Below are 12,959 nucleotides of genomic sequence, written 5' to 3' on the forward strand. Positions count from 1 at the left end.
TTAAGAGTCAATTTATTGTAGAAAATATTGAACTAAGTCTGTATATGCATGTGTGTGCATGTACACACACACACACACACACACACACACAGTTTTAAAACATTTAATAAAATATTTTAAAAATTGAAAAGTACACTTTCTCTAGATTGTACCTGTGCATCATAATAATTCTGCTAGCTTTTGTGCCATTTGCTGGGGGCAAGACGCAAGGAGGACGAGATAGTGGCATGTGTACCAAGTCTTTTGATAACTTGCTGTAGGTTCTTGGAAGTTCTGTTGGGTCAGACTGGAGTGGAAACAATGTGCACTAAGTTCTAGGAGGAATAGGATCCTGGAGCAGATGGTGTCTTTTCTAGTCATTCATTCTTCAAAGGGAACTCTGCCTTTGCCCTAAACCCAATAGTTATCTACATGAGATTCATAAAAAAGTGATGGCACCCTCATTGCCCCATCCCACTGTGATATGGCCAGAATCTTTAATATTAATTCATTTCTATACCCATGTAGTCTTATACATATTTCTCTTGAGTACTGAAGGATGCTGTTTACCATTCTGCAAACTTTTAAAGATATAATTATATAAATTAACATCATTACGCACCATTACTCCTTGTATGTCAAAGCAGCTGGTTTTAAAAACCACCATGGGGGAATTGGGGGAAAGTAGCAATGCTTTGCAGAAAACCCTTTCCTTCCACCCTCCAAAACAGTCGCCTGCTAGTGTAAGTGATTTTCTAACTAAATTTATATTTTCCCCAAAACCTAATTTATATTTTCCCCCAAACCTTGTTTAAAAGACTTGCTATTTCAAAGAAATTGGTTACAGACTACCTTGTATCTAACAAGGAATAGCGGGACAAAATACAATTTAGCCAGAAGGTGGTGCTGTCTATGTACTACTGCAGCTTTGGAAAATGAACTGTAGCTTAGCAGCAAAGCGTTCCATGTTCAATACCTGGTATCTCCAAGTAAATCTGGAAAGAGATTCTTGTCTGAAACAATGGAGAGTCACTGCCAGTAGGTGTAGAGAACGGCGTCCTTAGTTCCCCAAAACCAGTCCCTTACAACACAGAAAATTGAGTCTTATTTCTAACTCAGGAGAAAGGAGGGAAGAATGTTATGTTGCAGCATTTATTGTAAAACCTGCCGACCTTGCAATATTGTTTCCATTGCCAGCTCATTTTTGGTTGTTTTCCCTGCACAGAAAGGACACTGCAGAGGAGTTTGTATGGTTCATTAGGAAGTAGTTTCAAGATAGCACTTCAGCAGCAAAATTTTGTCACTGTACACGTCTCACTGTTTTGCTACACTTCCCTAGGCAGTGAAAAGCTCCAGGGGCAACACAACCAAGGGGCTGGCTTTACTTGGAGATCACTACATTTTGTAATATTTGATTTATAAATAAAGAAGCAGAGCATTCATACAAGCAGAAAACCCACTGCCCCATTTCAGACCTCCAGAGGGAGGCACCCCAAGATGCTTCAGCAATTTGTCTTTTGTCACCCGCATTTATGTTCCTCTTAGCCCTACCCATCAGAGCCACTCCCAGCAGGGAAAGGGAGTGATAAACGATATTACCTCCCTAGTCCCATTGGTCCCTCTCATTCAGAGCACTCAGGGAAGATCTTCAGCTACTTTCTAGCTATTAGCTGAGGAAGGAATCATTAACCATGCACCTCAGATCATTAGCCTTCCTTCAACTTGTCTCAGGAATGTTAGGACAAACCAAAATATGAAAGTACTGGGCAAGCTTTCAAGTTTTCCTGAAAGCTGGATGGAGAGAGAGAGAGAAGAGAGAGAAAACAACAGCACCAACCAGGCTGGACATCTTCTTCTTCTTCTTCTTCTTCTTCTTCTTCTTCTTCTTCTCCTTCTCCTTCTCCTTCTCCTTCTCCTTCTCCTTCTATAGCTGGGATAACTCAGTCAATAGAGCATGACACTTGAAGGGTTCAAGTCCCAAGTTGGACAAAAGGTTCCTGTGTTGCAGGGGGTCAGACTAGATCAGGCATCCCCAAACTTCGGCCCTCCAGATGTTTTGGCCTACAACTCCCAGGATCCCTAGCTAACAGGACCAGTGGTCGGGGAAGATGGGAATTGTAGTCCAAAACATCTGGAGGGCCGAAGTTTGGGGATGCCTGGACTAGATGATCCTCAGGGTCCCTTTCAACTCTACAGTTCTATGAGTCTATAGCACCCTTCATCCAAAGATCATGGATATATATATATGCACCCAAAAAGCATGTAACATTATAACAAAGAAAAACAATACACCCCCCCCCCCGTTAGAAAACTACAGATTGTTTTAATTAGGCAAAGGCCTGGGAGAAGAGGAATGCTTTTGTCTGGCGTCTAAAGATACGTAACAAAGGCGCCAGGCAAGCCTCCTTGGGAATTATAGGTAACAAAAAGAGAGAAAGAACAAAACCAAAACCAATTGTCACCAGAACCACAACACACCAGCTTTATACAGATAAAGCTGACTTGTAGCAACCTGGACTAAGCAAGAAGCGTGACAAAATGCCTCCCTGCTAAATGAAATAATTGAGATAAATTCAGAAACATATTGCACATTTATGTGTGCTTTACTTGCCATTCCCAACTGCAGTTTTGTCTTGATCCCCAAGTTGCTCTTCTCATACTTTTACCATCAGCTGCATACACACCTCAAGAGCACAGCGTAACTGTAGGAACAGCCTTAGAATTATTTTGCTTCCAAAGAGTTGACGCCAGCATGCCAAGTAATGGCCTTTCTGCAGCCTGACAAATTGCTTGCTTGTAACTAAGTGCCTCTGTCACTGGACTCTGGAGTCCAGGCATAAAGGCACTGTCATCATACTTGCTAATGCACTAATACTAAACTTATTAACACCTGCTGTTTTACTGCTGGCTGTATTAACATACCACCAGTTCTAAAATGTGTAACTGAGATGACTAAGTGCAGACACATACAGAAAGTAGGAAGGAGCAGCCCCTGCTTCTAGTGAAACAAGACACATTGCATGCATATGGAATCATGTTTTGCTAATGCAATTCCACAAGCAGAACAGCAGAAAGAAAAATTGGTGGTTGTGTTCATTACTCGATGCCTGCTTTAAATGTACATGCTCTATACTGCAATGAGCTAATGTTGCCATAGCAAGTACAATGAATTATCAGGCAGGGATGAGACAGGCAGGTGGAGGGATAAAAGAGCAGACCAAGGAACACAGAAGATTCTAGGAAAAGAACCTGACCCAGAAGAATGGCATGAAGAGGAAGTCAGGAGGAGAAGGTATAACAATGAGCAGAAATGAGATGTGCAGAAGCGAGGGAGCCTTAAATCGGCACATTGATATGCTATCAGCCAAAATGAAGGCCTCTAGTTTGCTTATAAAACTCCACTTTGCTTAGTAAATAGTGTCCTTACATTCTGCAAGGCAGAAAAACTAGATAGCCCTAACCTTTAAAACCAGTGTTTAAAGGTTGGATCTCCGTGTGTGTGCCATCAATGCAGGTATTTGCACCTGTCCCACTTTCCACTTCATCCTTCCTAAAAAGTAAGTTAATGAAAATTAGATACAATATGGATAATGAGATATTTTATCCCATACAAGTCATTCTAAATTATCAGGTCTCATATACATTATTCTATATGCCAGATTCATTGTAATTAACTTAATTTCAGTTACAAGGGTTCAGCCCTGGAGAACTCCACACACATGTGTTTGTAGCAAAAAGGACTTCCAGTTCAGTTTTATCAGAAGATTACCTTAAAATGCTTCCAGCTGGGCAAGGCTCCTTGGGAAAATATTACATTTGTACAGTGGACCCTCCGGATACAAACTTAATTCGTTCCAGGGGTCCTTACATACCCCGAAAAGTCCACAACACGAGGTGCCGCTTCTGCACATGCATGTGGCGTGATAGAGCACTTCTGCGCACATGTGCAGAGCGCTTCTGCGCATGTGGCGAAACCCAGAAGTATACGCTTCCAGGTTTGCCACATTTGCAACCCGAAAGTTACATTACCCAAAGGTAATGTAACCGAGGGTCCACTGTACTCCAAATGGCATAAAGAATGCTCCCAGATACTTCATGTGTGAAAGTTTATTCTAGAAGATAAACTCTCTCCTCTTCTTCACTTAAATCAGTTCTTTATCCATCTATCAATATCTATACTATCTCGGTTATGACGGTATATCCAGAATTTAGACATAATTAAACCTGTGATCCTGCATGTGATTTTGATTGTGCTGCGATACGGTAGTTCAGTCAATAGAACATGGGACTCTCAATCTTCATGGTCATGGGTTCGAGTCCCATGTTGGTCAAAAAAATTCCTGCATTGCAGAGGGTTAGACTAGATGACTCTCGTGGTTACTTCCAATTCTACAGTTCTATGATGTGTGTAAAAAGAGGATATGTACAGTTTCTCTTTGGTGACTCAGCAGCAGACTAGATGTGCTGCAACAGCTGTCACCAAGCCTACTGCCAGCAAACACACTGTAGCTGCCATTTAAGAGACATTTGCATGGCATGGCTATTTTTATACAATGTTTTCCTGTGCAGCTGACGTTCACAGGGACTAGAGTTCACCATAGTCCAACTGTTTTTGTAACAAATGTGCTTAAGGTGGACTGTTGTTACCATGAACAAAACTTCCAAAGCCTGTCGTGAGATGCCACTAATGATAAGCACTTATATTAAAACTTTCCAGAAAGGCTGTCAAATCTTTGAAATTCAAACATTCCACAGAAGCACATACAGCAGAAATGAAAAAAGCATTATTTTATTTTTCAAGTACAACTTGAAGTTGTATTGGTAAGAAAAGCACAAGGAATCTTTTTTTTTTTCATCCACAAGTATTGGCTATGCACATTTCAGTTCAACTTAAAAATGCATTCAGGTTTACAAATGTACAAACAGCACATAAAATGTATAGTTTGAACAGTATGCGCATACATTTGCTCCTAATGTTTTTACATTCGTAGAGCCTTTAACAAAGAGAGCCTTATTTTTTTAAAAAAATACTTTGCATTTTTAGCACAAGGTGCTCTTAAAAATTATGTTTGAGAGCATAATACTGGGGGGAAATTAAAAACCAAGCATGGTAGTTAAAAATCACTGCATTTTGGAAATTGCCAAGTGTTTAAAAAACAGAATGGGCAGATGGTAAATAAAAAAAAAGACTATGGTCTTATAGGATTTTTTTTAACCACATCCAAACTTTTCCAAGCTGATCAGTAATTTTATACTACCATAATCTCAAGACAGACTTTAAAGTGATGAATGTATGACTAGATTGTAACCATGTTGGAGTCTGAGTAGGAATGGCAGCAAACTGCAAATTATGTTCCAGGCATATTACAGAATTTACCATGATCTGATCTGGACAACAGTCCCTTTGTTCTTAATTTCAGTTTTCAGGTGGGTAATGCACATTAGGCCAAGGATCTGAGCTTCTTCTCCCAATAGCAGGGCTCCAAATTAGCCAAGGGTTATATGCTTGCCCCAAGTCTTCAGGATTGCTGACTATTGGGGCAGTAGCAGCTGGTGGAGGGGTGTTTTCACTCCCGAGATCAATACCTGGCAACGTGTTAGCTGGAGTGTTGAAAGGAAGGCTACTGTTCAAATTACTTGACCAAATGGAATTGCTGAACGGAGTGGTGGTGGTAGACCACAGGCCACTTGGGTTCCCAAGGATAGACTGCATTAATAAAAAACAAAATAAGGACAAGAGCTATGACACACAAGTATTCAATACTACCAGGAAAAAGAGAGCACCATATGGAGTAGTAGACATGCATGCATGCATGCATGCATACATACATACATACATATTCATATACTTACTGAAGTGGTGTGAGTTGGGGATCCTGAACTTGTGGGCCAGGGAGGTATCAGATCTGTAGCTGAGGAGTCCCAGATGGATGAAGGAACATTGCTAAGCTCAGTCCAGTTTCGTTGAACATCTGGACTATAAACAGACTGTGACAGCCCAAGCTTGCTGAAAACTTCTAAGTTGAGGGAATGGAGAATAAGACAAAACATACACGTTACATTCAGTCTTGAAAAATCCATGCACAATATTATTTTTCATAGATGAAATCAACAGCTTTATACCAACACATACACACACAAACATGGAAGCAGAAGACTCTATAACCTGTCCTAGTCAAGGCTAAGCCAACATCTGGCTTTGTATGTTCTCTGAATGCAGGCTTATGAGCTCTTCAGACTAAGTTCAAGACTAATCTGGAGAGGGCCTAAGGATGATCCCAGCTTTGGAAAACACGCAAAACCAAACTTTGTGTTGGCTCAGCACAGTGTGGCAGCAAAAAGGGCCAGGAAGAAGTAAGGCAGCTGCAAATTCATATTAGGGGTCCACATGTTCATGTATTCATACTGAGCCAGCATTTGGCTTAGCCTGATTTACAAGCCAGAACACAAGTGCTAAGCAACACAACTAAGTGAGAAAGAGCTGCCCATACAGCAATCCAGTTGAATAGTTCAGTGTTTGCTCTGACCTTTTATGTGAAGGACGGCCACTACTAGATCATTGTGTTACCGTGCCTTCTCTATTTCTTGATCTGAGCAACCATATCTGAGGAACAATTCTTCTAATAGGAGAGCTTCCATTGAACATTTTTAAACACTAGCTGCTCCAACAAAGCTTACTGATTCTATGGTGTTTTTTGTTTTGTTTTGTTTTTGTTGTTCCGTGGGACCAGACTCTATAAACTCATATATACAATTATTGGGACAAACACTGAACTTTGACAGCTGTTACAGAAAAGTTATTAAGTCCCCCTAACCATTTCATAAATTTCCATGCTTTATTTCCTGAGAGGGTTTGTTTCCTACAGCAATTTGGAGATTATATATTGAGGCATAGTTTCCCATTCATCATGTTCCCCCTATTTTATCATTGCCCCACCTTTGATCTCTTTGATCAAAGCAAAGATGTTTATTCGGCTTTACGCCCATCATAAAACACAACACAACAAAACAAATCAAATAAAACCGCTGACTCGTACAAACCACAGATAATATAACACAATTCACAGCTCACAAGGACAAATATTAACAATTCAAAAAACATATCTTGAAGGTTTAAGATTAAGATTAAAAATTTAGGCGCTAAACTAAAATCAATATCTGATGTCATTTAAAAAAATTCTTATAACTATCAATAATCAGCTAACATTCCATTCTGTCTCTTGTACGAGAGGACGGCTGTTAGGAATTTAGCAACCTGTAGAGTAATATAAGGGTCCACATCTTGAAGAACCCAGGCAAGCTGAATTTGATCTTTGATCATCAGACCTCCGGTGCGGGTGGCGAGTAGAGCCCTGCTCTTTTCTCCCCTTGGGGAGAGGACACCTACATCTCTCTCCATCTAAAGCAGTCTGATGCGCAGTCAACCCACTGGGAAGATCCTCACCTGACTCTCCACTGTTTGCATGGTAACTGACAGGTAGCTCAATCAATAAAACTGAAATAAATTGACATGTCACTAGAATCTGGCTTTTATTTATTTATTTATCTCAAACAAAAACACAAACACACCTGGTACAGTGATGTGTATGATTATGTAACTAAGAAAAAAAGTTCTTCTTTTGTTAAAAGAAAAGGTATCTTAAATATTTTCTGTCATTTTTATTTTCCAAGACATAACACTGCCAAAAACATTCTCAAAGGAAGTAAGCCTCATTACAATAGGAAAGATTGGCCAGTGTAGCCAATTGAGAAATATGTCATATTGTTCTGTTCTTTTTTTTAGACTACTGTAAGATACTACTCACCTCCAGTTAAGTTAAAGGAGTTTCCAAATGCTGAGAAGGAGTTGAGGGGTGTGAAATCCGGGCTGCTAGGATTGCTTATAGGACTCCACAAACCAGAACTAAGTGTAGCAGAGGAGAAGAGGTTTTCATTAATAAGGTCACTTCAGTGTGAAGACCACCAAAACACATCCAAATATCATACGGACCACAAATAATGATTTTAACACACTGTCAATTTTGACAAAAAAATGCCAAGGGTGAATTCCCAACACTGATTATTTACAGCTATGTGCCAGTGAGTTTTGTAGCTGAAAGTAGGCCTACGGTCACATCCTTAGTTAACTGAGTTAACTAAATTGTCATTTTTTTTAATGCCCACACAACTGAGAAGTACATACTTTGTCCCCATCTTTCAGTATCTTATGAGAAGAGGAAATGTTGGATTTCAGTTTTGTTGTTTTATTGTCAAATTACAAACATGCTATGCTATGCTAAACAGCCTGCATCCAAATTTTATAACAATTTTTTAAAATAAAAAATAACATGAAACGGAAGATTTTTTTTTGATAAGCAAATTATGAAGTGAGGATTTTTATATGTGCAAAGTGTAGGGTTTTTAATGGACATATTCTTCTAACTGGGGTGCAAGAGGGAAAGCAGCTTTTTACCATATCCACCATTGTTTAGCCTCTGTTTCCAAAGGATTAATTCAAGTTACCTGTCAGAGCCGTCGCTGTCAACGGTTGTGTGTGAAACATTCATACAGCCAGATGCCTCGCTCTTCATTGGTGAAGGTTTTGCTAGGCCACTGCCACCTGTAACAATGGAGTTTAAATGAGCATAGGAAGATAGCACAGCAATCACACCCTCAAATAGTCATAGCTTTTGATTCCTGTGTTTTACCTGGGCTCTTGTCATAACCAGCAGCTACAGCAGCAAATGTAGGGTTTCCATTCCTGCCAGGGAGAGAAGCTGTCTTTGCCACCTTATGTTTGGCACCACTGAGCACCTTGCTTTTCGGTTCACTGAAAGAAAACAAGGAGGAAGAGAGATGTGATGTTCTTTAGAGCTTACCTGAACTGGATTTTGCCATGAAGTTAGTATGCTAGGTTTGGATATTTCAAGGCAGTGATCTAACATCAACGGTTGCTTGTTTGAGATGATGATGATGATGATTATTATTATTATTAACAGCAACTAAATTTGTATACCGCCCTATACCCACAGGTCTCAGGGCGGTTACAACATAAAATCACAATATAAAAATACATAATATATAATAAAATTAAAAACAAAAATAACCCAATAAAGCCTCCCTACCCAACACATTTTAAAAAGGCATTTGATGTCAATCAGCCAAAGGTCCAGTTAAAGAGGAACAAATCTGTGAATTATGGGATTAGTACCAATCTGGTGATTCAGATACAGCCTAACTAAGGGGTGACATAGATATTGTGTCCTGAAACCTATATTTCTTTTAGTTTTTGAATAGGAAAACATCCGCATTTTTGATTCATCACTTCTGACACTAAGTTCTAGCCAAAACCATCCTGAGATGTGTATGCAGTGAGCTAGGGTTGCTTCTACTGCTGATGAGAGTACAGTATGTATCTCTCAGCATATCAAGAGAGTTTACCCTCATCCTATTTCATTTTGTTTATAATTTGTTGTCTTTGCTCCTGACTGCTGTTCAGACCTAGATTTGGATCTTGGCCCCCTACAGAAGTTATACAGAAAACTGGATCTTGGGCTCATCCCAAGAGATTGTGTCATAAACTAGGAAGGAAAAAAGTTAAAAACTCATTTTGTTTAAAGTTGGAACTCAAAATCGTAATGCAGCTAAATAAACTTACCTGCAGTTGTTCACAATACTGCTATAAGTGCTTCGGGGCACAAAGGCCAATGATGCAGGGGGTGGAGATGGCGAGGCAGGAGTTGGTGAGGTCTGTCGTTGTTTCAAGAAAGCATCTGCACTAAGGGTTTGTAGGGACAGCTTATAAAGGCTGTCAGTAGCTGGGAAACAGAATAAGAGATCTTTTATTATTATTACTTCAGTGTACGAAGTCTTGAAACAGTTACTTGTGGTTGTATCCAATGTTGCGCCAGGAGTTCTGCTGGCACAATGGGACCTCCATTTCCTCCCCCTACACACACACACACACACACACCCTGCTCCAGAGGGGTCCCCTCTTCTGGAAATAATTTCGAGGGTGTGTGCAGCTGAAGGGGGCAGGAGAGGAGGATGGGGACGTTGCAGCACTGGATATGCCTCACAAACCTTTTTAAATAAATAAATAAACCAGTCACAAATTAAATCTCCCACCAGGAGAGCAGATTTTAATAGTGTTAACTTATTCCAAGTTTGATAATGTTTCAGGCAACTACAATTTTCAGTTTGGTGCCCAGTAAGTCAGATATTCTGCACCACCTAAAGTGGCAAAGTTAAGGTTGTCAAGTTCTGCACTTCTAACCTTAAAAAATGAAGTAACTCTAGGGCTGCCATACATGCAGAATTCTCCAGACATAGCTGGGATTCATCCATCAAAAATGGTGTCCGGGCGGAATTTTCATAAATTCGGAAGGTTAAAAACTTCTCATTTTTTGGAGATTTTGAAAAAAAAACCTCAACAACTTTTGTGTCTGGATGTTCACTTTTTGAAATATGGCAACCCTAACTTACTCTCACTCATACACATTACGAAAACAGTGCTGAAGTGGGGACAGGAGAAAATGCCTTTGACATATGTACACATTTTCCCATGTCTTGCTTGTAGGAAGAGGTGAATACCCAAACTAGGAGGTTCTGTGATTTGGATACTCTTGGGATCTCCCATTATCCTGGTAAGAGTACAAGCCAAATCAAACTGCCAGTCTCTCTCTGGCCTAATATCTCCCAGAGTTGGGAAGGGAGTAGTAATGCCTAAACTCTTACAGATCACTCAGTATAACTGCTCTGCTGTAGATGCTGCACAGGCAGATGCCGCAGAGGCAGAGGTTAAAAGCCCCTGTACAGGGAAGGAGCATTTTCTCAGTGGAGAAGCAACCCAAGTAGTATAACATAAAGTGCCTGGAAACAATCCTTTCCCCAATCTCTCTCTCTTGAGGAGTTTTATTATTATTTAGTGTACTTATATACCGCTTAATAAATCCATTTTGTTACAAATCACAAAACAAAAAGTATATTATCAGCAATGAGTTCAGGGGACAGCAGTTGGACAGCAGAGGCATCTTATCCAAACAAGCCCTCCGTTATCCCTTTGTGTCAAGAACTCTGTGGCAATCATATGCTGTTCTGATGTTAAGCACAAAGAATTGCGTTCAAATGGAAAAAGAAATCAAATCCTTTGTTACTGAACTGATTCACTGCCCATAAGCTAACTGCTAATGTTAAATTAATGCACAGAGTACTTACAGCTGCCTGCCTTGTGAATTGGCACTGAGTCCCACTCTGGTGGTGGAGAATCTTTTTCTCCTTCTGAGCTGCTGGTATTGCCCAGCTCCTGACCAGAACCACTGGAGAAAAACTTTGCTAGTGAAGATGGCCTATTATCCATCAGCTTCATATTCATACCTGCGAAGAAGAAACAAAAAAATAAACCTGTATTTCAGCCTCACAAGTACAGCCAGTGAGGAACAGCTAAAACTAAAGTTACAGAGGTTAATCTTGATCAATAGCTGAACAGCCAAAGAATACCTTTTGTTTTCTGGAGGTTTCTTGGTTTGAACCCATTTGCGAACATATGCTGAGAAGACAACTTGGATGAAAAGCTTTTGTGCTGCTTATTTTCGAGTGACGAAGGACATGACATCTCAAAGGAACTATAATAAAAGTATGACCCAAAAAAGTTATTATTTGTAACAGTTTGACCAACAAAGTAAGATCCTGCATACATAAAAGTGCACAGAAGAAAAACAGCTTTCTCTAATCTTCTCCAAGCCGACTCCCTTTGTCTTAACTGCTAGGACAAACAAATGGAGAAGTGTCTCTCCAAATCTATTTGTCTAACTTCTTGCTTACAAAAAAAGTAGGCTTCTTATTGTGCAGAGTTCCCCATAATTACAAGGTTTCTCTTTCTGTACAGTTTCTACTGTCTATCATTCTTATTGTGCCCAGGCACTACCACTTCCTTTTCTTCCGCCACATTAATAGAGAAGAAATGGTAATTATTGCAGCGTGTGATACATTTCTCTCAGCTGACTGATGCAAAGTTCTGCTGCCAGGAACTTTCTTTCCTCATGCCTACTTAGGAAAGCAGTTTGGGTGGCACTAAGATAGTTCTATGCTTACCTGGATTTCACATCTGTTGGGATTTCTTTCTTGATAAGCGATAGCTTTTTGCTTTTCTGTTTCACTTGGATTTCATTTTCCTGTTTTTCTGGTATTGGCTGTTTTCCCTTTTGCTTTTCTGGCTCCTACAAACAAACAACCAAATCCCAATAAAAATATTAAGTAAACAATAATACTTTAAAAGTAGATTTTTAAAAAAGGAAGACAACAATTCTAAGAACAATATGCATTACAGCTAAATCTCCTAATTTCTTTCACAAAACAGCTTTGATAATTATATTTAAAAATGTAAGCAGAGAGCTTTTCCTTTAAGTTACTTAACTGAAGCTACCAGTTCATTTTGCTATTCTACAAGAAACCTAGAACACAGTAAATTCTATGATTACTTAGGGATATCTAAAGGCCAGTTTAGACATGATGCTAAATGCATTATTACCAAGTAGATGTAGCAAAGTAAGGGGCAATATTCATCAGGACTGCACCAAAGGGAGCCAAGGGGGTAAACCTCCCCACATGTTATTGTTCCTATGAATTTTGTGCCCCCCCTCACCCACCATTATTATTATATTTTTTAAAAACCCACACATTTGGTATCTTATCTACTTTTGCTCCCAAATGTTCAATTTTAAAAATCAAATGGTAGATGTGTTATTGCATGAAGTAATTCTACATCAGTCACAGTATCCTTCTAGACTGTGCAACAGGGATGGGCCTAGGAGCCAGGTACCACATTGTGCTAGCTCTGGTTTTTTTAATGCAGGTCAGGTCCTAGGAGGTTAGGTTGGAGGACAAATGTTCAACTTCTTGTGTTGTGCTCCCCTCAAAAACTAGTTTCATGGTTGGAGAAAGCATTTCTGGCCTTGTTCCTAGATTGTCAGAAATGCTTTCATGCATTTTCAGGTTTGTGT

The 12,959-nt window shown here is 39.7% G+C and overlaps 1 protein-coding gene across 1 annotated transcript in view; it reads right to left on the reverse strand.

The window, feature by feature from the left end:
• Positions 1-4,752: 4,752 nt before the first annotated feature.
• Positions 4,753-12,959, reverse strand: part of TMEM131 (transmembrane protein 131) — a 72,938-nt gene continuing 64,731 nt past the window's right edge. Inside the window, exons 33-41 of the mRNA XM_035114636.3 lie at positions 12,052-12,176; positions 11,458-11,582; positions 11,176-11,334; positions 9,617-9,776; positions 8,667-8,788; positions 8,482-8,578; positions 7,785-7,882; positions 5,833-5,996; positions 4,753-5,686 (exon numbers count right to left, since the gene is read on the reverse strand). Coding sequence (XP_034970527.3) covers positions 5,396-5,686; positions 5,833-5,996; positions 7,785-7,882; positions 8,482-8,578; positions 8,667-8,788; positions 9,617-9,776; positions 11,176-11,334; positions 11,458-11,582; positions 12,052-12,176 — 1,341 coding nt within the window. The 3' untranslated portion in view covers positions 4,753-5,395. The remainder of the gene's footprint in view (positions 5,687-5,832; positions 5,997-7,784; positions 7,883-8,481; positions 8,579-8,666; positions 8,789-9,616; positions 9,777-11,175; positions 11,335-11,457; positions 11,583-12,051; positions 12,177-12,959) is intronic.

This window comes from Zootoca vivipara, chromosome 4 (assembly GCF_965207765.1).
Source record: "Zootoca vivipara chromosome 4, rZooViv2.hap1.1, whole genome shotgun sequence".
NCBI classification, from domain to species: Eukaryota; Metazoa; Chordata; class Lepidosauria; order Squamata; family Lacertidae; genus Zootoca; species Zootoca vivipara.